The sequence below is a fragment of the Melitaea cinxia genome, chromosome 27 (assembly GCF_905220565.1).
Source record: "Melitaea cinxia chromosome 27, ilMelCinx1.1, whole genome shotgun sequence".
Lineage (NCBI taxonomy): Eukaryota > Metazoa > Arthropoda > Insecta > Lepidoptera > Nymphalidae > Melitaea > Melitaea cinxia.
The window spans coordinates 4605624-4633312 of record NC_059420.1 but is presented as its reverse complement, the minus strand read 5'-3'; the positions used below and the strand labels follow the sequence as shown (position 1 = coordinate 4633312).

At 35.3% G+C, this 27689-nt stretch overlaps 1 protein-coding gene across 1 annotated transcript; it reads left to right on the top strand.

Moving 5' to 3' along the window:
• The first annotated feature begins 4586 nt into the window (after positions 1 to 4586).
• LOC123666776 (glycerophosphodiester phosphodiesterase 1) lies at positions 4587 to 27305 on the top strand. The gene is made up of 6 exons (XM_045600829.1): positions 4587 to 5021; positions 5386 to 5564; positions 6855 to 6960; positions 9696 to 9788; positions 11258 to 11358; positions 26991 to 27305. The coding sequence occupies exons 1-6, from the start codon at positions 4719 to 4721 to the stop codon at positions 27010 to 27012; spliced, it is 804 nt and encodes a 267-aa protein (XP_045456785.1). The 5' UTR covers positions 4587 to 4718; the 3' UTR covers positions 27013 to 27305.
• Positions 27306 to 27689: the final 384 nt, after the last annotated feature.

Here is a 27689-nt window from a genome sequence, read left to right as displayed (position 1 = left end):
GCTAAAAACTTCTTTATTGGCTCTATATTAAATTTAAGGTGCTTGATAATTAATTATTCTGTTGTAATGATGAAAAAGGCCCTGCGACAGTCGCAAGTTTGATTTAAAAAAAAATTACCCATAGTGGATGACACATACATAACGTATGACTAGTACATATTCCATGAACTGATTTTTTTGATTGTTTTGCACTTTCAAATATTGTTTGTATAGATTAAACAACTTTTGACCGTACTGGTGTAATCTTGCGAGTTGTGTCAGCGGCGCTTAAACGCCGACGGTCACGGGTTAGATTCCCGCTCGGAGTGGATATTTGTGTTAGTACAAATATTTATTTCCGGTCTGGTTTTTAGTCCTTGTGGGTCTCACCATCGTGCCTCGGAGAGCACGTTAAGCTGTCGGTACCGGTTGTTATGAACACCTGATAGCAATCGTTAGGTAGGGATTATATCCGCCAATCCGCATTGGAGCAGCGTGGTGGATTAAGCTCTTATCCTTCTCCTATATGCGGAGGCCTATGCCCAGCTGTGGGATGTTACAGTCTGAAGCGTAAATATCTTTACGTCGGTAAGGGTGATGTGATATTGTTTTTTTTTTCTTCAACATGAATGACACGACCGAGGAACCTTCGAATGCGGTCGTCAAGTTCACGCTCATGCCGCCAAAGTTTCGCCTGCACCGAGACGTGATATTCAGCTTAGATGATCTTTTTTGTAGGTTATTTTTTTTGTCCGATTTTTTGTATGAAAGGTTAACTCAAACTGGAATATAAGTACACGTAGTTTTAATAAATTATTTATAATATAATTGCAGTAAGGAATATAGCCACCCCCTTTCTTCCCGTGGGTTTCGTAAGAGGCGACTAAGGATAAAACAGTTCCACTACCACCTTGGAACTTAAAAAGCCGACCGGTGGCGGGATAACCATCCAACTGCTGGCTTTGAAATACACAGGCCGAAGACGGGCAGCAGCGTCTTCGGTGCGACAAAGCTAGTACTACGGTCACCAACCCGCCTGCCCAGCGTGGTGACTTTGGGCAAAACACATGAGTTCACGTTATTTTTGGCGTAAACTTGTGGAGGCCTATGTCCAGCAGTGGACTGTATAGGCTGTAATGATGATGATGATGATGACTACCATCTTGGAACTTATAAATCCGACCGATGGCGGGATAACCATTCAACTGCTGGCTCTGAAATACATAGGCCGAAGATGGGCAGCAGCGTCTTCGGTGCGACAAAGGCAGCCATGCAGTCGCCGACCCGCCTGCCCAGCAGTGGCTTTGGGTAACACATATGAGTTGACACCATTTTTGGCACGAACTAGCGGAGGTCTATATCCAGCAGTGGACTGCGATAGGCTGAAGTGCTGATATAATATATACATTGTTCAATTTTTTTCAAATCTTCTTTTGAATTTCTTTAAATTTTGTTTGCAATATATGTTATTGTTATATATCGTTAACGTTTCCACAATTTGAAAATTTATCGATAAGTTTATCATTTAAAATAAGCTCTTTGTCAAATGAGCGGAAATAAAGTAGTTACGATCCTTGGTAGAAGTGTCTGGTATTTTTTTAATGGAATTACCGCCTCGAGTTAATTGATCTTCTCAAGAGTGCTTGCATATTTTAACATATAAGAAATCAACAATTTTTTCCACCAATTTCATATAACAGACTAAATAAGGAGCTTATTAATTTTTTTTATTGGAGTTTTATTTTCAAAGTTTAAAATTTGTTTTTTTTTTTCAAAGCATCCCTCGGTGGTACAATGGCTCTATTCGTCGGTGCCAGTATTTTGACCGTCGTAGAGATGTATCTATTCATAATTCGATACATTGTATCATTTTTTATCGACAAATACAACAAATAGAAATTAAACCGTGCTTTAGTACGAAATTGATTTGTAAAAATATATATCTTGATAATTCTATAATTAAAAAGTTTGGTCAGCAAGTATTAAGTTATATACAATATGTATGTATCAGCAGTGGCATTAAATTATATCGTTATACGATCGAATAAAAATAAATAAAAGTAGGTACGAACTTTAATGTACTTGAGCCGATTACGTACCCTTAATACGAACATCAATATTATAATAGTTCGTGACTCTGATTCAATAGTCATTTAATAATTTAATTAAAGTTTCATAGAAAACTCCGTAATAATTCATAAATAATAATTTTGTTACCTTAATAGGTAACAGTTGCAGTTAAAAATAACGGTACAGATAAGTAACGTTAAATATAACGATATATGAGTTAATACTATATAAACAGTATTATAAAATCTATAGGTACCTTATAATTACAATTTAAGTACATTATTTATTTCACCTCAACTTTACATTTACGCTTATTTAAATGCACTTCAATTAATCAATTTGAACACGGCGTTCTAATTAAATACGATTTACTTTCTTGGTCTAGGGGCGTGGCTAAACTAGCAGCAGTGTGTCACTATTTTCTGAGTGAATTTTATGAGTAGATTTTAATACCTATATCTGTGTATCGTGGATGTCTTAAGATACCCGCGTTTGTCAGGCTTTATCACAATGCATAATTAAACTACCCACATAAATCTTAACTAAATATTTTAAATACTAAAATAAACAAGTTTTTGTCAACTACAGCTTAAAGTAAGCTAAACACGTTTTAAATTAAAGTAAACGTTGAAATTAGTTTAGTAATGTTTGTAGTGTTTGTAGTACTTAGTATTTACTTACAAATAGATTGTTTGAAATAAATGTATGCTTAGAGTTAGTATTTATTAATTATTGTTGTAATAAATCTATATTTTATTATGTTTAGTTTTATTTTATCCTAGCATTGCTTTACAATACTATAATTAATTATTTAAGAAAATAGAAAAATTGAAACAATACTCATAATATATTATAATACATGGCTATACCTACCTACCAAAAGTCCACAAATTCCATAACAAAAGAGATAAGATAATTGTGTTTGCAGGCAAACAAAGAAAAACCGATTTCAATTATATCGACAAGTAATACAACGTAGGTAGACGAAAAAATAGTCAAGTAAATACGCATTATCAAAGATTAAATTAAAAATCATTAAAATCGGTACATCCAGTAAAAAGTTATGCGGATTTTCGAGTTTCCCTCGATTTCTCCGGGATCTCATCATCAGATCCTGGTTTCCTTATCATGGTACCAAACTAGGGATATCTCCTTTCCAACAAAAAAATAATTATCAAAATCGGTTTATAAACGACGGAGTTATCCCCGAACATACATAATATATATATATATATATATATATATATATATACGGCCGAATTGTGTAACCTCTTTTTTTTGAAGTCGGTTAAAAATCATATTAGAAAAGACGCATTGATTTTTTTTAAATATAGCGTTATACAGTACATAACGCGATATTTAATGTAAATGTAAGTTTTACAGAGTTTAATAAGTAGTATAAAAATAAATAATTGTAATTTTTAATTTTATTGTTAGTAATTAAAACATTGGATTAACGAAACGTAGGTCTACTCAATGCTGCCAACTTAAATGAATTTTCACCATTTAGGCTACCTACTCAAAAAGGAATTCGGCAAAAAATATATCCTAAATAAATTATAGTTTAAAAAAACTAAAAAAAAAACACACTAATCGAACTAAAAAGTAGAAAATAATTTTTAATTACATTGAGTTTATATTACAGTAGTAGAAGATCGAACAGTCAATCATAATTAATTACTACAAAATAAAATTAGTAAGTTATTAACAGAATTATTCAATTCAGAGTATAAAGGTGGGTGCTTGATATATTAAATGTAACAATTATTCTACTTGCAACTATCTATTTGCAGAGAGTTATACAAACATAGTAAAAAGTTATGAAAATATAGTAAAAAATAATTAATTTTTTATTTTCTAGTCTATGTTTCTAGTTCGATTTTGCTACTTTTATTTTAGAAATTATTTATTTCCATTATTACTATAAACAATAAAAGAATAACTATAATAGTGAAGCGGGCGGGAAACAGCTAGTAAGGAATAAACACGGTAAAAATGCAACTAGCCTGTAAAAGTCTGTCTCCGTTATGCTTTGTCCACGAAAGAATTCATTAACTCTGGCGGTCCTAATAAGGATATCGGGATACTGTTATTAAATTATTGCATTGTCATCGGTCCGTGATACGTGTGCAAAGCTCAAATTAATCAAACTTCTGGAAGTTGTTAAAAATTATGCTCAAAAATTCCATTACATACATACATAAAACCCAAGCTAATATAAGCCTTTAGGCTACTGGAAAAATTTCAGACATTAAAAAAAAATTTTGGTCCTTTTAGTTGAATGAACAAATCACAACAAAAATTAGCATAATAAACATAATAAAAAATTGTACCTGCGCTGGAACGATCGATTTTTGATAAAAAATGTTTAGAATTCCCTAATGTGTGGGTAACACAAAAATTTAATCGTAAGAGACCAAACATTGATTTTCCCTGGCAGTTAGTTGAACCTATTATTGACGATGAATCTATAATAATAATATTCTATTTTCACACCTTAAGTTTTAGGCTACTCTAGCTCTGGCGACATAAGGTCGTCAGTTGTTGGCAGCACTGGGTCTCTGGTCTACTAAACTGTCAATGCCATATAGGCCCCGCCTTCAGAATGCTGATAAATTTTTATTATTGAAAACATAATATAGCTGATAAGGATAAACGAACGAAACGAAATGTTTTATTATATATCCATGTTTGTATACAGCGGTATATGTTACGTTATATCATTTCTATTTACGTTTGTATCGATGTTACGAACAGTTCTGCCGTTTGGGCTCGATGTGGGACTGTTAGGAGTCGCTGCGTATTATCTGACGATGTTGAAGAAGCCCGATAAGTTTAATGTTGAGAATATATTCGGACCGGAGCCCTCGTCTAAGGATGGAACCGTATATCCAGAAAAAGTGGTGAAATGTATTGCTCATCGTGGAGCCGGTTTCGATGCGCCTGAAAATACTTTAGAGGCGTTCAAATATGTGAGTTTTGTATTTGTACTATCGAGGTAAGGCATATCAGGATATATCTCGTTCAAAATTAGGAGCAGCCCGACTGCGGAAATACCTTGACCTCAGAAGTTCACAGCTGAACAATACTGTTTGCCAGTAGTGTTGAGTTTAGAGCTCTGGGGAATGTGTTGGTGTCGGATATATCTTTGCGATGCCATGATGCGATTTGCTAACTATCAGGAGGGCTTTGTCACCTATATAATAATAAAAAAAATATATATATGATTAAATAAACAATGCCATAAAATAATGATATATAATACTTAATATTATTGTCATTGTATATAATATTATGTCAGTAAACAATAATTTTAATTTAAAATTTTCTTTGCAGTGTGCCGAAAGAGACTGTAATTTTGTCGAATTGGACGTGAGGACGTCAAAGGATGGTCAGCTAGTGTTGTTACATGACCAAGGCTTGGAGAGGCTTACGGGGACGAACATTACTAATGTAAAGTCGGTGGACTGGGATACCATAAAGAATATAGATATTGGTGCTACACATCCTAATCGGTAAGTCTCAACTTGAAAAATTAATTTAATGAAACAAAATCATAACAAATTTTGTTCTGTATTAAACGAAGCACATTTTCTGTGTTAAAGTACTTGTAATAAAAAAACCGCTTAGTATGTATTCTGTCGAAAATGTACAATTATTTTCTATATTCAAATTTATTAAGTTAGGGTACAGCAGAATCCTGTTCGAAATTTGGAGCAGCCCGATGGGGCAGTACCTTACAGAAGGTGAAGGTGTTGTTTTCCTGTGGCGAATAAGGTGGCCAGAGCTTCCGGGGTGGGTAAGGGGTAGGGTATACAATGGGTTTACAACATGCTGCTTATGTTGCAGGTGTCTATTGTTACCACTTTTCAATTCTTTGGCTTATTGAAACAATGACATCCTTGTATTATTTATTTAAACTTCAATTTTTGGGTTCTTAGAATAATGCATTCATACAATTTACCTTTTTGTGCGTCTTACTTGTATTGTTTTACTTTTGTGAACCCATAATGGTTATGTTAGATGTTTGTCATGGTCTGGGCGTTTCTGCTTGTGTATTATGTGTGTTTCTGGACTCCCGATAGGAGAAAATCCAAGTGGGTGCCGTTGAGTGTGAAGTGTTTATTTATTTATTTGTTATTATTTATAATTGATTCTAAGAGCATGCACTTCTGTATTTTTGTTAGGTAATCTGGTCAGGCTGAATTAAATACAATAGTACATACGTAGTACAAAAGAGACTGACAGATATTTTCTAGGAAATGAAGATTACAATGGATAAAGTAAGAGCTAATGTAACTTATATTGACAGCACTATAATGAAAGTAAATAGAGATTCGTACATACAGTGAATTTAGTTGCCACGAAATCATTAGAGAAATCTGAAATAGTGAAAATAGGTACATGAAATTGTAAAATTCATAAAATATAGTGTCAATGCCAGTGATGGATTATCTAAAAAGTAAAGAGAGAATGAAACGAAGGAAGGTCAGATTGTTAAACTGATACTAGACAATTCAGCATATAAGATTTTATATATTAGATATAAATTAAGATAGTGTTTTGTTTCTGTTAGTTTGCCTTGTTTGGGGGTCTAATGACCGTGTGTGAGGATGTTCAAGATATTATTATTATTATTTAAATGGTGATGACAACATCCACATATCGTTCATAAACATAGATGTTTCACTTTTAAAATATCGATTTTTTTAAAGCGTTTTTGTATTCTGGTGCTACACTGCAGTTTGACGGATCCATAATATTAATAAATAATTATATATAAATTTATCTTCTGTTAATTTCAGGCATCAATTCAAAGAAGTGCACTTGTGTCGTCTAGAAGACGCCTTGGACTATCTTCTGTCTAAGAACTGTCGAATGATCATCGATGTGAAGGGGGAAGACAAACAGGTATTTTGTGGATTTATTGTTACAATACTAATTGAGTAGAGAATTTTCAAATTTTACTTTTCATAGAGGTCTCATAAGTTTGATGTCTGTCTGTGACATCGTAGCTCTCGAATGGATAGACCGATTGTGATGCGGTTATATCTCGTGAAAGCGATTATTCTTGCGGTGTTTGTTAGCTATGTTTGATAATATCGATCCAGCAGTTTGAAGAGTATCAGTTCATTTTCATAATGATATAAGACATTTGCAACATGAAATGAAGTTGTTGCATTGTTGTTGTTTCTTTTTCCAATTTTAATTTCATAGTAATCGTCACTTGCGTTATTATTCGGTAAGTTTTACTACGCTCTTTTTGGCGTAAACATTTATAACTGTGTTTGCTTGCAAACGACAAAAAACGACTTCAATTACATCGACCGTACAGACAACATTGGTAGGTAGACGAAAAAATAGTCAAGTAAGCGCGCATTATTAGAGATAGCTCAAAAACTAGTTTTCAGATCTCAGTTGAATTTAAATAGGACCACATGACAAGCACCATCAATCGATTAAAAAAAGGATTATCGAAATCGGTCCACCCCGTAAAAGATGAGGTAACGTACATACAAAAAAAAGAAAACAAAAAAAATACAGTCGAATTGAGAACTTCTTCCTTTTTTGGAAGACGGTTAAAAAAGATGCCATCTATTATATATATTTATAGAAAATAGAAATTTGCATTATATTAGACGTATATTGTTATAATTGTATAATTAAAGTTTTGGAAAATTCAAGGAATGAACCAACGGTATTGCTTTTGTCAGCTTTAGAAAACATTTTCGGACTGTTCGATCGATACAGACTTTGACATCCCACTGCTGGGTATAAGCCTCTTTCAATCTAGGAGAAGGATCAGAGTCTAACCCACCACGCTGCTCCACTGCATGTGGGCGGATATTTTCCTCACTATGAGTAACGATCGCCATCAAATGTATATAACAACAACCAAGACTGACGGCTTAACGTGCTCTCCGAGACACGGTGGAGTGTCCCACAATGACAGATATGCAAACCACAAGGAAATGTTATTATAAATATAAATATCTATCCTAAGCGGAAATCACGCCCCACACTAAACCAGAGCGGTTGTTCGAACAATATTAGAAATGAATAAACCGGTAAAAATATATGTATGAGTTTTTTTTAAGTTCAAACCTCATGGCAATAATTGTTTTGAAAAAAAAACCGACTTCAATTACATCGACGAGTAATACAACGTAGATCGACGAAAAAATAGTCAAGTAACTACGCGTTATCAAGATTACTCAAAAAGTAGTTATCAGATCTCAATAAAATTTATATGTGACCACATGACAAACAACAGCTTTCGATTAAATTAAAAATTATTAAAATCGGTACACCCAGTAAAAAGTTATTGCGGGTTTTCAAGAGTTTCCCTCGATTTTTTTCTGGGATCCCATCATCAGATTCTGGTTTCCTTATCATGGTACTAAACTAGGGATATCTCCTTTCCAACAAAAAAAAGAATTATCAAAATCGGTACATCCAGTAGAAAGTTATGCGGTATAATACAACGTAGGTCGACGAAAAAAGCGTCAAGTAAAAACGCATTATTAGATATAACTCGAAAAGTAGTTGTTAGATCTCAAATAAATTTAAATGGGAGCAATTGACACACACCACCTTTCGATTAAAAAAAAATTTGTCGAAATCGGTCCACACGGTCAAAAGTTCTACTGTAACATACATTAAAAAAAAAATACAGTCAAATTGAGAACCTCCTCCTTTTTGGAAGTTGGCTAAAAACATGGGTCTGCAATATTGTTTACAGCTTTCTCATTTTTGTTGCTAATATAAGTATATATCGGCACCTGCGCTGTCGTAGGCAATTAGCAAGAGATTTATAAACAACAGATGCACCGATCACGCCACCTAGCACATCGTTCGATACTCACCTACCCTCACTCATTCTATTACTCGAGTCATTCTGACGTGTATAAAACGATCGGTGTAACCGCGGCTAAGGCTGTCTTAGCTCTGGCTTGGCACGATGCACTTGTTGTATCCTGCTAGTAGCTCAACCTAGACACTTTCAATAATTAATTTGTGCATACGAATTAATTGTTACACATTATATTACGATATATAATATAACTTGGCGAGGCAGGGCGGACAACTCGAGAATGAAGGTGAGCGTTGATGTATATCGAGATCTAGAGGACTCCTTAATCCTACACCTCGGTCGCAAGTACTAGGAACTGCTCTGATTTTCTCCCTCTGCCACACGATGGACCCGGCACCCACACGGTGAATCCATCGAATATTAAGAAGGTCTCCCCCCCGTTAACTAATAATTATATTGTGTTACCTCACATTGTAATAAATCAGTGTGACCTCTCAATTCCTACATATACAATATTTGCGTTTTAAAATTTGACGTTTAATTTGGTGACACACAATGTTTCAGTGTGTTTATAAATAAATAAATATCTAATAACATACACACACGGTTGTCTATTCCTATGGTAAACAACTTATTACTTGTTATAGGTAACAGCCAGCTGTTACAGCTAATTTTTTTTAACAATTATACATAGAAATAATGCATTTACTAATAAATACAAATATTACACCCAGAAACCGATGGGAATCGAACCCATAACTCTTGATGCAGAAAGGCCATTATTAATTGTGCCAACTGGTTAGTTTAAAATTGTTTTTTTTTTGTTTTCCAGGTTATAAATGGAATTCTAAACACATTTTCAAGCCGTCCATTGCTCTACAAGTTTGCAGCTGTGACAACATTCAACCCTCTGATACTATATCAGGTATTAATTTTATCTATGATATTTTAACTCACTTAAAAATTACACGCGACAAGTACCATATTTCTATTTAAAAAATATTATCAAAATCGGTATGCCCGGTACATATTTATTTATTCATCTGTACTAATGTAATAAAGGCAATGAGTTGAAGTTTTATGTAAACGCGCTAATCTCTAGAATAACCGGCTCGAACTGAGAAAATCTTTTTGTATGGGATAGTCCATTTCCCAGGGAAGACTATAGGACGAGGAAGGCTACATAAAATTTTAGTAAATTTTTTCTTCAAATTACCACCACCTGTAATATCCCAGTGCTGAGCATAGGCCTCTTTTCCCATGTAGGAGAAGGATCAGAGCTTAAGCCACCACGCTGATCCAATGCAGGTTGGTGGATATATTCCCTACGATGAGTAACGATAATGTGCTGTGTGGCTACGGCACTAAAGAATTTAGCCACCCCCTCTCTTCCCGTGGGTGTCGTAAGAGGCGACTAAGGGATAACAAGGTTCCACAACCATCTTGGAACTTAAGAAGCCGACCGCTAGCTTTGAAATATACAGGCCGAAGACGGGCAGCAGCGTCTTTGGTGCGACAAAGCCAATACTGCGGTCACCAACCCGCCTCCCCAGCGTGGTGACTATGGGCAAAACACATGAGTTCACGTTATTTTTGGCGTAAACTTGTGGAGGCCTATGTCCAGCAGTGGACTGTACAGGCTGTAATGATGATGAGTAACGATCGCTATCACGTGTACATGATAACAACCGGAATCGACAGCTTAACGTGCTCTCCGAGGCGTGGTCGAGAGACCCACAAGGATACAACCAAACTGAAAATAAATATTGGTAGAAACACCAATATCAACTCCGCGAGGGAATCGAAACCGCGACACAGTACACTCAACATTACACCAGAGCGGTTGTTAAATAAACACGGGTGGAATTGCGGTGCACAGTCAAGTCAAGTAAAATTTAGCACACAAAAAAAATATATAATCAAATTTAGAACTTTCTTTTTTTATAGTGCTAGACCGGCAAACAAGCGTACAGCTCATCTGATGGTAAGCAATTACCGTAGCTTATAGACGTCTGCAACACCAGAAGCCTCGCAAGCACGTTTCTGACTCTACCTCCAAAAAAGCTCTGGTCACCTCACTAACCACAGGAACACAAGACTGCTTGAGAGCAGCAATATTTAGCTATGATCTTTTGTAAGGTGTGCCAACTTGCCGTGGCAACTTGTAAATAAAACAACACTCAGCAAATTATTGTAAACATTTTTTTAAAAATCTGTATTAGTGTATGTTTTGTAAGTTGTCCTAAAAAAATAAATAAATAAGTAAGGTGTACCTCGAGGTACTGCCCCAGTCGGGCTGTTCCAGATTATGAGCAGGATATTTCCTACTGTGTCCTAGCTCAGTTAAAAATGAAAATATTAGACAAAAGCTAATAATTGTTTTCTCCTCTGCAGATCCGCAAGAAAGATCCACAAATCGTAGGCGCCATCAGCTATCGTCCGTACTGTTTTAGTGCACAGGACTACGACGCTGAGAATGGACCCAGTAATCCTAGGTGAGTCTAATTACATTTGTATACATCTATATAAGCCTTTGTAAAACGCGAGCCAATAACGTGTACGGCGAAAAAACCATACGTTTCTTCAAGGGCGTATGTAACCTAGGGCCAAAAGGGCTATGGCCTGAGGCGGCATTCTGTGAGGGGTCGCACAAGCCGAGCAATAGGGGCGCCGCAAGCCGGGCATGCGTAATAATAGGGATGTAAAAGATCATAAAAAGAAAATAATAAATTTGTGGAATTAAAGAAAAAAATGGTCAGTCAAAAAATGCGGGAGTGGCAAACTTTATTAACCCGGGGCGCTAAATCTTATCATATAATAAACAACAGCCAATATAAAATAATTAAAGGAAAAATACTTTGAAATGAAATTAAAAATACAGTTAGGATGTTGGAATAGATTTAACACATCCTAAAACAAACATGTGCTTATGTGCATGCGTGTTGGATACCGTATATGTGTATGGGTTAGGGGGCGTCCATAAATTACGAGAGGTGTTTTTTTTAATTTCTGTCCCTCCCCCCCCTGGTGAGATGTCGTGAGATTTTATTCAAACCCCCAATCTCATGTGATATTTTTCAAAATGTGGGTTTCTTACGCAAACGCTTTGGATTGTTATTGTAAAAAGAAAAAAATATGCTTCGTGCTTTTATTTACGACTAGTTAAGACGAGTAATCAATATTGCTGAGAGTTTAATTATAAGTGTAATAAAAATTTAACAATAGAATACTTAAATCGTAACTACTGTGATTAAAAAAAGAATATCTACTCTAATTCAGTCCATGGAGAATCATGCGCGGTCTCAAGAGAGACTATTGGAACCAACATGTCCATGTGATTTTCAGTAAAATCATCTGCTCCTTCAACTTCGTTCTGATCTAGCCACTGTAAGCCGTTGGCGCTTGCGCACAGTAACTCACTAGCTCGTCTTGTGAGAATCCGTGAGGGTCGAACTTTGAGTCTTTGTGGAACATACGCGCTTGCTTAGCTGGTGCAATGTGGGCTCCTCGCCTGTGCTCTGCAGCTCTTGTGCTAGATGCAAAGTAAATACCGCATGTACTGCAGCATCTTTTCCCTAAATCATCAAGTACACTTGGGCAATAGAGATCATAAGGCGTCCTGATGAAGGCAATCAGCGGTTGAATCGGTAGCCAGTGGCGTATTAGAAATGGAGCAAATGACTTTCCGTCATGCTCTTTAGTCCATCAACCTGAGTGATAGGGTATGGAGGTGGCAGAAAACTGTCGTGAAGAATCATATGCAGATCACTCCGGCGTTGACTGCAGCCCTTCTGGCCATCGTATTTTTCAAAACCTAAAAAAATTAAAAAAACTTCCCTTTGTAACTCTCAATAAAAAATTGTTGATATTCGTGCTCTAGAAAATTAAAAAATAAAATATATTAGGCACGCAAAAAAAATTGATATGAACCAACTGCAACGTACCTGGAGTAAATATTGGCTCTCTCTAACGTGCTCAGTGTATCATTCTTCGGCTGGCAGGTCTGGAGCGCTGGAAGTGTCATTATTCGGGTCTGTATACTTAGCGAGTACTTCGTGTCCGTCAATGCACACTGCAGACCATATTTCAGCCAAAACATGCCTTTTTGAAATTTTCCTTTTCCATACTTTCGTCTAATGTTCTGCCGCTGGAGTCAAGATGTGTCCCAAAAGAATCATGGGGAAGAACAATGCCTGTTAGTTCAACTACTCGACTGAGTGGAGCCATGCGTCTCTCTAGTCCGTTGAATGCGCTCCTGCCAGGGGCATTAGTCACAATAAACACTGCGTCCAAATCATATTGTTTAAAATGCTCTATGGCGTGTGCGATCACTTTGCGATATTGCGGATTCTCGTCAGACCCACCGTCACTTGAAATTATATGAACAGCTAACAGCTAAGCTATAAGCTAGAAAAATTAAAAACTGGAAGACTTCACCTTTTCCCAAGAAACTATGATTAGAGTAAATTCGTAATAGCTGTAAATCGTCGTCAAAGAATCGTTTTTTTATCAAAAGGTTTGGGCAACATCTGTTTCCTTTTGGAATAAAAATTCTTCGTTTAGTAAATGCTTGAAGGCAAGCATCTAAAGACACAATACTAAGTTTTTGTTTAGATTCACATACAGTACAGTAAATATGTGTTGTTTTAACTCTTTTGATTTGAAACTCGACGTAATCTTCTTGACGTGAATTATTGCGACAAAACACTTGAAAGTCCGGATCATCCGAATCACTGTCGTAACTGTCATTTTCAACACTATCACCACAGCCAGTAGACGTCGTCGGCTGCGCAACTCTATATACTATCAGTCTACATTTATGACAAAACACGGATCCAATATGTAAAGTGTGGCGACATCTATCGCGCGAAGTACGAACGACTACAAACTACGTAATTAGAGAAAACTGACGTATGCTATATATAGAGTTTTCAAAGTGATTAAGTATATATACAAGATCCCGACAACAACCGTTGGGGCCGGTAGCCCGCCAGACACAACACCGTCAGGTTGGTAAAGTATTTCTACAATAAGGTATAGGGTGATATCTATTCAAATCTTCATTTGTCATGATACGTTTCAACTTTCCACTGGTTTTTCTGACACTTATTTTACAATTAACACATTTATCATCTTTACGACGTTTACTTGTTTCCTCCATTATTTCTGATCGCAAAATGTTACAGTGAAAAACCAGCCACACTTAATACACGATTGAAATTCGAAACTCCCGCAAACGTATGCGTCACCTAAAATTATGTTTTGACTCGCTAGTTAACTTCTTATAACTTGACAAAACTTGCATGAAAATGAACAGGTCACTAAATGTTCTTTGTTACGCAATATAAAATAGCATTGTACCGAGTCTACAACACGGTGTTCGAAATTCGTGCAGTTAAAAGTCATCAAATCGAATATTATTTATCGTTGATTGTTCATAGTTTTCTTTGTAGGTATACATATTTGTTGACATTAAAAAGTTATAAGAACGTATTTTTGATGGTAGATATAAAGATAACCCACAAGTATTCATACAGTTTTTGGTAAAAATTGATATGCACGCACGTATCCGTAATTGATTTTTATTTTTTTAAGCTAAGGGATGTGAGATTAAGTGTATGGCTATTTTAGATGAAAAACAAAAACGAAGTAAGAATCCTTCATTAGACGTGAGTGCAGTTTTCATATGCTTATCCGGCTAGATCCTTTGGAAAAAGACTCAATTGTTAAAAGAGTGTCCAAGTCTTGAGCATGACTAGTTGCAGTAGACGAAGAGTGCTTGCCACTTCGTATTATCCACTTTGTTTTTCTTTAAGCTTGAGCTTCTTCTCACAAATGTCAATTTCTCGCCGCAAATTACATGCTTTTATCAAATTCAGTGCCGTCAGCTACCTCTTCATACAACATATAGCTCAGAATTTATTATTATAGTACTTTGTTGTTTTTGTTTTGCTAATAATTAACAAAAATCTAAAAGTAAAGTAAAAAGTACTTTATTGTTAATATTTGTATCGAAATCGCTTAATTTGTAATGCTGTTTCATACATCATATAACATTCGGATAATATAAATGTGTTACAGAAATAAATTACAAATAAACGATTTCGATGCAATAATCTCATGATGCAGCCATCACACATAAAAAATAAATAAAACCACCCGACTCTTAATCATTTTTTATTTTTCCAATGTTTATATTTATTATAATACAACTGCGCAGCAGTTTTTGTCTCATCATCACCAACATATGTAAGTTTCCCAGACAAAATTCGGTTCATTGATCTACACCAACTGTATATAAGTATGTTAACAACTTGACTAACAAAATACTTTTTTAATTTTACTTTATGAATTTCACATGTAAATGGATAGTCTATTATGCACTCTGCTAAATTCAAAATAATACACAGGCCGAAGACGGGCAGCAGCGTCTTCGGTGCGACAAAGCCAGTACTGCGGTCACCAACCCGCCTGCCCAGCGTGGTGACTATGGCAAAACACATGAGTTCACGTTATTTTTGGCGTAAACTTGTGGAGGCCTATGTCCAGCAGTGGACTGTATAGGCTGTAATGTATGTATGTATGTATGTAAATTCAAAATATTTTCTTTTAAATTTTTTCTTGGGCAATTTTTTCCTAAATATTTAACAGTTATATTTTGTAGTTCAGAAAAACAATTTTCTAGTTCTTGACTCGGGTTGCACAACCATTTTTTATTAACATACTCTTTTCTTTTTATAAATTCTATATTTATATTTGTACCAGAGTCAAGTAGGTTTTGTCTGCAGTCTTTACACCATTTTACAATATTTTCGAAACATTTTTTCAGGACCCAGCCACATACATAATTTCTTTGACCAGCATCTATTTGTTTATGCTGGTTAAATATATTATGACTAATTCTTATTTCTTCCTTGGGAACATCGGAGTTTTGTTTGTATTCTTCTGTTAAAAAAAATGTAGGCTTTGTAGACACCTATTTCCGTCTTCCTCACAGTTAGCTTTGCTAGAATGGGGTGAGTTATAATTATTCAATAGCAAAGCCTAGGCGCCTACAAAGCCAACTGTATTTGGCATAATGTTTCTTGCCCCATAACTTCTGATGTTCCCAAAAAAGTTTTCTATTGGGTCCTGATTTAAATTCTGGTTAATAGTGCATTAAAACCATATCTTTCATTTACATTTTTCCAAATTGCTTCCATACCTTCAATACTTTTAATAAAATTTTGAACAGATGGTATTGAGGTTTCAATCAACCGAATTTTGTCACCATGTTTTTTAAATATTCTAAATTTAATTGTTTTTAAAATTATTTTGGCATCTTGCCACATTTTATGGTGAGAAGAGTATTTTTTTACTGGTCCTTTATATATTTTGCCATCGGGTATATGGAGAGTATTCCCATTCAGTGTATCAAACACTTTATCTAACAATAATGTTATTTTAACAAGATCTTTACATTCTCTTTGTAAAATACCTCTAGCAGTTAAATGCTCAGTAGCTACAGCTACAGTGTGACTAAAGATTTGTGTAGCTGTTTTAACTTTCATTTTATTAATTTTGTCTGGGTTGATATGTTCCTCAGTTAATTTATTTAAAAGTCTTAGCTCTCCAAGCGACTTATCAGCTTCATAAACTTTTTGGAAATACTTCCACTTTTCTAATTTTTCCTCATTTTCAATGGAATACACCATGTCCTAATTTAATAAATTGTTTCTTATACCTTTAATTAGGTGTGGCACATCATATATTGGTATAATACTTTTACCGTTGAGATAGGTAACGTCATGACGCCATTCTTTATTATTTTTTACAAATAATGCTTGACTCTCTTTTATGAGTTCAGTTATTGCACCAACATTGACAGTGCTTTGGTCGCACACTGTGTTAAGTATTACCAGACCAGCTTCTTGAGCGTGTTTTATAATAGATTTTATAATGTTTTTAAGTTGAATCCTATTTAAACTATTTTTAAAATAATATCCAATGGGTTGTTTATAATTATCCTTGACACCTTTTACCATAAAGACTAGGACATGGTTAGCAAAAAGTTTATCATTATTTGTTGCAAAGCCTTCTAATAAGTCATTGTGACTATTATATTGTATGTGTGGTGTTAATGACATTTCGTCAAACATAAGACTACATAGTCTGTCAGATAAGGGCTTTCCAGACATAGTTTTCCGAATTTTTCGGAAAATAACCATGTTTATACCTGGTGATATTTTAATTTTATATAAAAGACGTTTCATCGTCTTTGAACTGGGCAATGTGAAATATTTATTTAAAAATGCATAACATTTCGGACTCTTCTTATATAATGATAAGGAAAGTACTTTTTCTTCATTAGAAAATCTTCGGCCTTTTGGCTTTTTCATCGTCTGCATTTGCATTTGTACAAAAAGTTGAGCAGATTTTGTCATATTTCTTGTCACATTTTGAAATGCAACAGTTTCGGACAACATTTCCGCATTGCGCAATCGTGTCTGAAAAGACTGTCCTTTCTTCCGTAAACGAGATATTTTTGATCGAAGTTGCCGGATGTTAGCATTCAGTGGTACAATGTTGTAAGATGCTTTTCCTTTAAATTCTGTAAAAGAATATTATTGAAATGATTTAGTTCAGTGTGATTTAACTGAAATAAATGTGACATAAAATGGCATATAATGTATGTGGCTAACATGCTTATAAATATGTAATAAGACCTAAAGGAAGTTAGCATAAAACTGTTTCTTTTTTAATTTTTTATTAAATTATATGCCAATTAATTGCGCCTTAAGTGCTCCCCCAGAATCTGCATTTGCTCCAGATGTATCATTAATAGTTAATTAATAATATTTTTTTTTAATTGCACATTTGAGTAATTTAAAATTTATATTAAATTAAACTTTATATTGACGATCACATTTTAGTAAGTGAAAGAAGTATGTAAGTATCGTAGCAAGTGGAAAGAAGTGGTCTCTGCCCCTACAGGAAAGAGGCGTGATTATATGTATGTATTTTGGGTGGTTTTGCGTCAGGTTCTTACATACAAGTTTAATTGTAATCGGTCTAGAAGATTTTGCATGTTTGAACAACAAATATCCAAACACAAACTTACATTATTATTATGAGTTCATATTAGGCATCATCATCATTTCATAGAGGAACAAATTTTGAATGAAATAAACAAAACAATGTTAGACTTACTTCTGGGATTCTTGGTGATACAATAATTGTGTTCAAACAGTATACGTTTGGAAATCTCCTTGTCATGTAATGTATGTTTCAATCCTGGCAGTTGAGCTGGCTCCAACATACATGAGGGTTCAAGTTGTTCTGCAAAAAATAAACGAACATAATATTAATAAGTAGCTTTTTTCCAGCAGCTGGGTGAAGCTGTGGAAAAAAAGATGCAATAAATATGTATATATCTTGAAATAAAAACCTAATAACTCCAAAAAGAAACTCATAGGGAAGCTTTACTCTTACCCACATCAGATGTCCCAGATCTTCAAATTTTATTCACTCAGCTTCTGTTGCCCAGACTTAATAGTTATATAGTTATATAACTTTAAATGTTCTTAGTTATTTACAAACTAAAACATTAATAAAACAACAATGATTTTTATTGAATGTAATTTAGCCAGTATTAAATGTTAGTAAGAAAACATGGAATTTATTTATTATAAAAGTGGTCCATTTCAATAGGATTTACACCTGAAATTATGCTATCGCAATCACTGTCTGAAGAAGTTTCACTGTCTTTTACTTCAATAATGAAATTATCCATTTCTTTATCCAATTCCAAATCATTGGCATAATATTTTTCTTCGATACGTCTGACGTGATCACATTCTTTCTTCCATATGTCAGGTGTGATACTATCAAAAGCTTCTTCCGTCAGGTGAACAATATTTTTTGATTCTCGCCTCACATTTTTTTCGGCCACCCGTTTCTTCATGACACTCCAAATCATTTCGATTGGGTTAAGATCGCACCCCCTACTGGTAATTCACTGTTTCATTTCCGCTTTACTATTTGCCATTGTTGGCGACTTGTTAGTTTTGACGCTATGATACGGCGCGTTATCCCTTACTACTAAACTTTGCGGAGGGAGATTAGGTACAAGTTTCTCTTTCAATCACTTCATAAAATTGGTTTGGTTCATATCATCGTGATAATCACCTGACTTTGTCTGTGACTTGAAAATCAACCTTGCGTTGGGCACGAAACCGTTTTCTCCTCCAGCATGCACTATTATCCAGCGAGCTCCCTTTGCATCGGAAGATAGAACTCCTGCGTGATACTACCTAGTGTGATACTATCAAAAGCTTCTTCCGTCAGGTGAACAATATTTTTTGATTCTCGCCTCACATTTTTTTCGGCCACCCGTTTCTTCATGACACTCCAAATCATTTCGATTGGGTTAAGATCGCACCCCCTACTGGTAATCCACTGTTTCATTTCCGCTTTACTATTTGCCATTGTTGGCGACTTGTTAGTTTTGACGCTATGATACGGCGCGTTATCCCTTACTACTAAACTTTGCGGAGGGAGATTAGGTACAAGTTTCTCTTTCAATCACTTCATAAAATTGGTTTGGTTCATATCATCGTGATAATCACCTGACTTTGTCTGTGACTTGAAAATCAACCTTGCGTTGGGCACGAAACCGTTTTCTCCTCCAGCATGCACTATTATCCAGCGAGCTCCCTTTGCATCGGAAGATAGAACTCCTGCGTGATACTACCTAGTGTGATACTATCAAAAGCTTCTTCCGTCAGGTGAACAATATTTTTTGATTCTCGCCTCACATTTTTTTCGGCCACCCGTTTCTTCATGACACTCCAAATCATTTCGATTGGGTTAAGATCGCAGTGGTAAGGCGGTAACCTTAAAGATTTGTTACCCTGCAATGTCAAGTATGAATCCACTTCATAAATAGGTTCTTCTTTGTGCTCTTTAATGATTTCATAAATTCGACTTTAAGCATGTTTGGCAAATACGCAAGTCCCCTTACTGGTAATTCACTGTTTCATTTCCGCTTTACTATTTGCCATTGTTGGCGACTTGTTAGTTTTGACGCTATGATACGGCGCGTTATCTCTTACTACTAAACTTTGCGGAGGGAGACTAGGTTTTCTTTCAACCACTTCATAAAATTGGTTTGGTTCATATCATCGTGATAATCAACCGACTTTGTCTGTGACTTGAAAATCAACCTTGCGTTGGGCACGAAACTGTTTTCTCTTCCAGCATGCACTATTATCTAGCGAGCTCAAAGTTGGTCTTTTTTTTGGTCCCTCCATTGCAATGACCACGGACCTACTTAAAACAGGTCGCACAGCATATCCAATTCCTATTCAGTTGGTAATGACGGTCAAATTTGCAAATAGTTAACAGGTTTCCATCCTCTTCATTTTCATCGGCTTTGTTCCTCGCACTGTTCAATTCACTCAAAAGCAAGTCGTTTTCGTCCGAAGCAACATTGAAGCGTTTTGGTTTACGTTAAATACCTTTTATTTTGTTCTATACGAGACGATCCTATCACTCTCGGACTCGCGCAGCCGGCACAAGTGCAACCTCGAGAAGGAGCGCACCCGTCACGCCCAAGAACTTGTGCGAGTCGAAAGAGCTCACGCCAAAGAGCTCGCAGACCTCAAAAAGACGCTCCTCTCGGGGATGCAAAAAACGCACACTGATGTCGTGGAGACGCTGAGGGAGGCTAGAGCCGTACGCTCCTGGCTGGAGCACGAGACGGTGGAACCTTTCCGGCGGATCTGTGACATCAAGGAAGTGCAGGCGAATCAGGACGACAAACTCAGTGAGCTTCAGAGGGAGGAGCTAAACAATTCATAAAAGTAAGAAACACTCAACCATCCAGTACCAAACACACCCGCAAATGGCTCTGACCCTTCTATTCCAGGACTTGAACGAAAAGGTCGAAATCATGTCCTCGGAGCTGCGTGCCAGTCTAACTCAGGAGACTCAACTCTATCAAATTCATGAAATACAGGCCCATTCACAAGATCATCAATCAGATTGTCATCGTTTTCAATAGGCATAGCGTCCGCTACTATCTGGATAGGCCCAGTGGACTGTGACTCCTTGTTTATCACTTGAGCTTGGTTTGTGGACGATTTTTTTTCTCTCCTGTGCCTCTGTCCGCATTAAATCCTCTTTTCTCTTTGAGAAATTCAAATTTTTTTTGTCAAGAATTTGTGTCTTATTTTGTCAATTTTTCTGATGGGAGTTTTCGCAGAACAACAAAGCGCGACAAATGACCAAAATCGCGTCGTGTCAAATTAGCCCCAAAAAATGCCAAAGTCAAAGTAGGTTTACGGGACACTTTTATTTATTGTTTGTATATCAATACATGCAATAAATAAAATGCTGAGTGATGCTTAATTTTTTTTTTTTGTTATTCGCACCTTTTAATTTAAAGATTATTTAGATTCTGTTAACTTTAATCAACTTTTTCCCTAATATAATTATATATAATATTAAAATCATCTTTGGAATGTGCTACATCTAATGAATTGAGATCAATTAAAACAATCATCATCAATTTGTAGTCTTATTCGGTAGCGCCACGCGCTTAACCTTTTGTTTCACATGTAATTATTATTTTCTTGACGTTAGTTTTAAACGCTGACATGGATTACTATAATCACCGTACAATGTGCAGGTTAATTTTATTTTTTATTTTTATTTAACAGGTTTACCTACAGTATTAACATTAATATAACTTAAAAATAAGTACAAATATTACAAAATTAAATGTGATAACTACTTACAGATAAACACCACATGTATAACAATAAAGACACATTACAGACAGACATTACATAAAAATTACACAATCAGCAAACTTAAATAACTATTTTTTTCATGGTTGGTCAATTGGTTTCATGCAGCCACTTTTTACACATGACGCATTGAATCCAATCTACTGTTGATTGTGTCTCCTCAAACTTTTCAAAACATTCGTCGCATTAGTTTGATGCATTTTCAGAAGAGTCTGACAGATTTGAAAGAGTTGTGTTCCTTTCATCAGGAGCTTTACTTGTTTCCTTTTCTGAACTATACGAACAGGACGCTGAATTGTATTTGTACTTGAAGTCCTATTTAATTCTTTTCGTCTCAGTTTCTTAGCTCTCTTTTCTTTTTCATTTGAACAAGAGTTTCATTTTCTTCAAAATTATCACAATTACACGTTGTAATTGAATGTGTGTCCTGTAAATCACCTCTTGATCTTTTTTTCGCTGTCTTGTTACGTTGTGTTTTTGAGTGCTTTATCTTTACACGGTATGTTCGGAGTTAGCTTGCTTCTTTTTCTCTTAATTGCGATACTTTCTATAGAAGTCAATTCTGCAGCTGACTGTTTACCTCTTTTATATAGCGGTATTGGTACTGTTGGTATTGGAGAACATTCTTGCAAGAACTTGCTAGGCGTTTCTTGAGTGCTTTTTGCATTAGGCTGCAGACAAGTTAGAAGAAGAGATTAGAGATGGGGAGTCCTCTCTTGTTGTTTTACGGCTAGTATCACAAATCCCGTGAGTTGGATCCGAATTTGGTGACATAAAGTTGGGGTTTCTGGCCACAGTTGCAGTCATAAGAACCTCGTCGTAGTCTAATTCTAGTAACGCCCGACCAGGTAATTTGTAATGTATTATGTGCATCAATCGAATCGTTTTGCGGCTCATCGGGCAGTTGGTTGCTTGATGACAAATTAGAGATTGCAAAGAAACTTTCTGGAACATTCGCTGGATTGTATGGGTAAATATCGCAAGTTCTAAAGCCCGAAATAGCATTAGAACGCGTAGCCGCTCGGATCGATGCGTTACCAATTAGTTTGCCAACAGCTAAGCGATTAATTTATTTTTCTTTATTTGTAAGCATCCAGGTCTTGGTTTCAGCTGCATAAAAAGTTTTAAATTTCTTAAAAAAACTACGGTCTAAGAGTTGTAAAGCTGCTGTGAGTTGGCAAACAAAAGAGTATAATACCATTTGCTTCCACAATCTCTAACATGTTAGCAGAGTTAGTGTGTGAAGAATGCCCATCTAGAAGTAATCCAACAAAAAGTCGCTGCGTAATTTATATTCTGTCTCAAAAATTTCGACACATGTGCACCAGTGAAATGTCCGGCACTGACTGGCCAGAGGAAGGGGCTAGGCTTACATTATAACAAAAAGCGCGAGTATATTATTTGTAAATGTTGCTGCTATGTGTTTACTGAGGCATTAATCCTACTGAGGACATATTTACCTGATAGTTTGTTCCATATAATGTTGAATACAAATTCCAATCTCATTCGCACCCCACTTACCCTCCGTTTCGTCAAAAAAATAACATTCGTCATTTTTAGCGTATAAGTCGCTTACAGTAAAATTAAAACAGTTAATTCTACTTTTCATCATCATCATCATCATCATTACAGCCTACACAGTCCACTGCTAGAGATAGGCCTCCACAAGTTTACGTTAAAAATAACGTGAACTCATGTACTTTGCCCCTAGTCACCACGCTAGTCTACTTTTATAATAAAATTAATTTGCCATAACACAAAATTTCAAATATTTTTCTCAATTTGATCGCAGCACCAACTGTCGGGACAATCTGAAATTAAAATAGAATAATATTTAATATTTGATGCTGCGATGGTAGCGCAGTCTACCGGATCCAATGTAAAACATTCTAAAATTAACAACTAATAAATGAAAAATTAGTTAAATAACCATTTTCCAGTGGACCAAATTGTGAATCTAAACCATCCTCGAATGCCCTTGAACTCACACAAAAAAATTCAACAAAATCGGTCGAGCCGTCTAGGAGGAGTTCAGTGACATACAAACGCACACAAGAAATATATATAATAAAATAAAGAAATTTGGCCATTGGTATTGGCGTGACAGCTTGTAAGTCATATATAGCAACTATTATGGAATCTATCTTAGCATTTTATCTTCTTATTTTTCTTCTGGACAAACCTTTTTGTTTCAAGTGTTTTTGATATGCCTCAACAATACTTTTTTTTTCATCTTCATCAGCAGTTTTTGAAGTTTCACAATGATCACACTGATCTTTTTTTGGTGTATAGAAGATGCAGATGCAAATGGTAGTTTTCTTCTATTAATTTATTTTTATGGTCCCGGTATAAATCGGCTAAAGACTTGTCACACTGAATGTATTCCCGTGACGTCTGGGCTCTAAGATAATCGATGTGATTCGTTCTTATCGGAATAAGAGGTAAATATCATAAAAACCGGTTTATTATCCAACCACATCGTCACAGCAAGTTGGCGGTCTTCTTTGACTTTTACTTCGCTGCTACCTCTTGGTTTCTTTCAGAACATTTTTCTTCTGTCTGTATCCGTACACAGGTTCTTTCAATACCCCTGTAATTTCCCTCGCGGTTATTGCTAAAACAAATATGAAAATCAGTTAATGTTGCCTAAAGTAATTTCTTTAGTAGGTAGGGAAAGGTGGGGGAATTGCGGACGCTTAAGCAGATTCACAAATAAAACTCAAACTATTAATAATAATCAGTCTGTCTTTATTATTAAACTACAGTTAATTTACTTATCAAATCAACATTAATAATTATATGAGATCAATCAGCATTTATTAAATCAAAAACAAAAAACATATATGTCCGTAACTACCCTTAGCTCTTGGGGTAAATACGGACCAGTGCTGGGTTAATTGCGGACAACATCAGGTATTTACGGACGAGGTCCCATTTCATTTGCAGAATTCACAAGACCACCTCTTGAGGAAGACCCAGCACTGTAATACTCATGTGTCCAATTTTTGTATTTTGAACACATAATCCAGTCTTCGGTGGGTGGGTCACAATACTTTTCCTGGCAATAAATGAAGGAATATTCATCATTTTCTTATTTATTATTTTATCAGATTCAAAATTGTTTAAGTTTCTTAATAAACCCTTTGGTCGTTTTTCTTTAATGTTTTTTGGTTTCTTATTTGTAGTTTTGGTCTTTTCTTGTTCTAGGTTCTTTCTCTTTTTTCTTTGGTTCTTTTTGCTTTAAGTTTACTTTTTCCGGTGTGCTGGTGAAAATAATTGAGTGTTTTTTTTTAATTAATCGTTTTGTACGAGTAGGTTTAAGAGTTGGTACTTGCACTACATCACTAAGTGGTACTAAGGGAGATGGACAAGTTTCGTGACGACAAAATTCGTGACCTCTCCAACTAACATGGCTTTCATGGTTGTCTAATATTAGTAAAATAGGAGCATCTGCAGATGGTTTTGCAAATGCTTTGAAATCCTGAAGCCAATCAACGAAAATTGATTCGGTTATCGAGCCTGAGTCAGAAACACAAGCCACTATGTTACTATTACTGTCCTTCATAAGCAGTGCATTCATTCGCTTTCTTTTAAATGTGAAAAATGGGGGAATGTATGTACCAGCATGCATTGAAACAATTTATAACTGGTCAAGGAACCACGTTCTGCGCTAGTATATTTACCTACTTGTCTTAATCCTCTCGGTGCGAGAATCCGGTAATTTCGTTGTACAGTACTAATGCCCGTTTCATCAACATTGTAGATTGAACTCGACTTAAATTGCTATTTTATCATGAGTGTTTTAAATTTTCAAAAAATATATCAGTTTCTTCTTGATTAAATGCTGTGATTCTATTTATTGAAGTAGCTTCTGGTCTTCGAAGTGATATATTGGGGTGTCTCGCCATAAAATTGTAATACCAATCCATACCAGCCATTTTGGTTTCTTTATTGAAGTCATTTGTTATATTATTAGCAGCGGCAAAATCAAATGCTATTTTACTTAGGGTAGGAATTGTTATCCCAAGGCTTTGCAAGATTTTTTCAAAAGAAAATTGAATCGAGTGCGGTTGTATATATTGATATTAAAAATACAATCAATACGACAAGTCCACTATTGCTTTTATTGTAAAAATATTATCTATAATCAATAGTTTACAATTATACTTCGTCATTCACAACAAAAGTATCAATAATTAATAAAAATGATAGATGACATTTTACGTTGTAATTTTTTAACATAGCGCATAGGGTCACTCAATGGCACTGACAAAGAGTTTCAGTGTTGCGACCTTTAACAAAGACTATAGATTTTTTTCCTATGTAAAATACATTACAGATGTACCCAGGAGGATAGAGGAGGTAGTTGAAGGGAATGTGTATCATTACTAGAAAAAATATTAAATTTAACATACACTTAAAAACTAAGGAACACAAATAGGTCTTGGTTATGTTTTTTAGACCATGTATGCGCTGTTCTCGTCTTATAACCTCTTCGGTTTTATTACATACGGTATAGGTAAACATCTTTACTACAGTAACACAGACCACCAAAATCTTATAAATCAATAAGCTTATGATATCATAATTTATTATAGATATTTGCAGATATCACATAACTTTTTTTTATAGATGTCTGACCACAAATCCCGCTATTATAACCAACGTCGTGGTCTTTTGCATATAAAACATTGTGCCAGTCGCAGATCCTCATTGTTCGGTTCGTTTTGTTGAACTTCGTCACGGCAACCTTCCTCCCATGGGTTTGCCACCTCAAGCCTGAAAATAATGTTTTCCCATACAACAATCAATTTATTTGGCCGATTTTTTACATCAGTTTGAAGAAAAACAAAATTTCCAAACGAGTATAGACAATTTCTTCAATAAATTAATAAATTTATTTATTATTTTTATCATTATTGTTAATTAATTAATAATTAAATAATAGTATACTATTTAAAAAAAAAATTTAAAATAAATAAATTTTAAACAAATAAATTAATAAATTAATAGTGGTTTTCCAAAATAGTTATTTTATATTTTTGTTATCTCCGGTAAATTCAATAAAAAAAATTATCAGCTTTGAAACGTTACGAAAAAAATTCGACACGAAATATATATTTTGAACGGTTAGTATATGGGTTGAAGGGATGACCGTGTGAGGATAAGGACTGGGGCAGGTAGCAGCTGCTTCGTAAAAAGGCTGTATATGTCTATTGATCGTATCAGGAGAACCCAGGTATAATTTTAAATCAAAACTATACAGTTCATATAAGAAAAAATTGTACAATTATTGCGACAAAATGTTAACAACAAAAGTTCTTACTCGTCAACAGATGTGTCAGCAGCGTCGGTTGAAGTTGTAGGAATATCAGCTGCGCAATCCACCGAGGCAGGAATTTCCGGATGAATGTTTGACTCGACAGCGCAAAGCTGTTCAGTGTTTTTAGAAAAATCTGCCGGGACTTTGATCGCCGTAAACCACTTGTAGCATTGCGCGTGGTATGCTGCATCTCCCAATGCATCATCGGGAAGTTTCAGATTGTCATACGTCGTACGTGATTTTCTGATGCTCGGTTTGTTTTGGCGATATTCAAACACTGTCTTACATTTTTTCAAAGTTTCTGTAGTAAACGTCGCCAATTTTATTATTTTTTTTATTTTATTTACCAGTCAATAGTTCCGAACAAAACACACACTTCCTTTGATTATCACTCATCACGAAAATCTTACCACAAAAGTCGATAAACTACAAAAACATATTGAATAAACTGTGAGCTCGAAATACGCAAGTGTATGTATATAGTACACGTGTGCCGGATGCCGGCTGACTGAGGAATGGCCGAGGAACAAGATAGATACAGCGAGTGCGGGGCAGGGCTACAGGGGAGAAAGTTTCCAGCACATTCGAGAAATATACCGTTGGGTCTTTTCTCTCTCTTCAATCGGCGTCATACTGAGGGCACAACGTTAGGGGACCATAAACACACACACACACACACACACACACACACACACACATATATATATATATA

Bases quoted from the DNA above. Each gene is read 5' to 3' on its own strand.
- LOC123666776 (XM_045600829.1), top strand. From the start codon at position 4,719: ATGTTTTATTATATATCCATGTTTGTATACAGCGGTATATGTTACGTT. The intron at 5,022-5,385 runs GTGAGTTTTGTA...TTTTCTTTGCAG, and splicing joins CTTTAGAGGCGTTCAAATAT to TGTGCCGAAAGAGACTGTAA. The intron at 11,359-26,990 runs GTGAGTCTAATT...ACTCGTCAACAG, and splicing joins AATGGACCCAGTAATCCTAG to ATGTGTCAGCAGCGTCGGTT.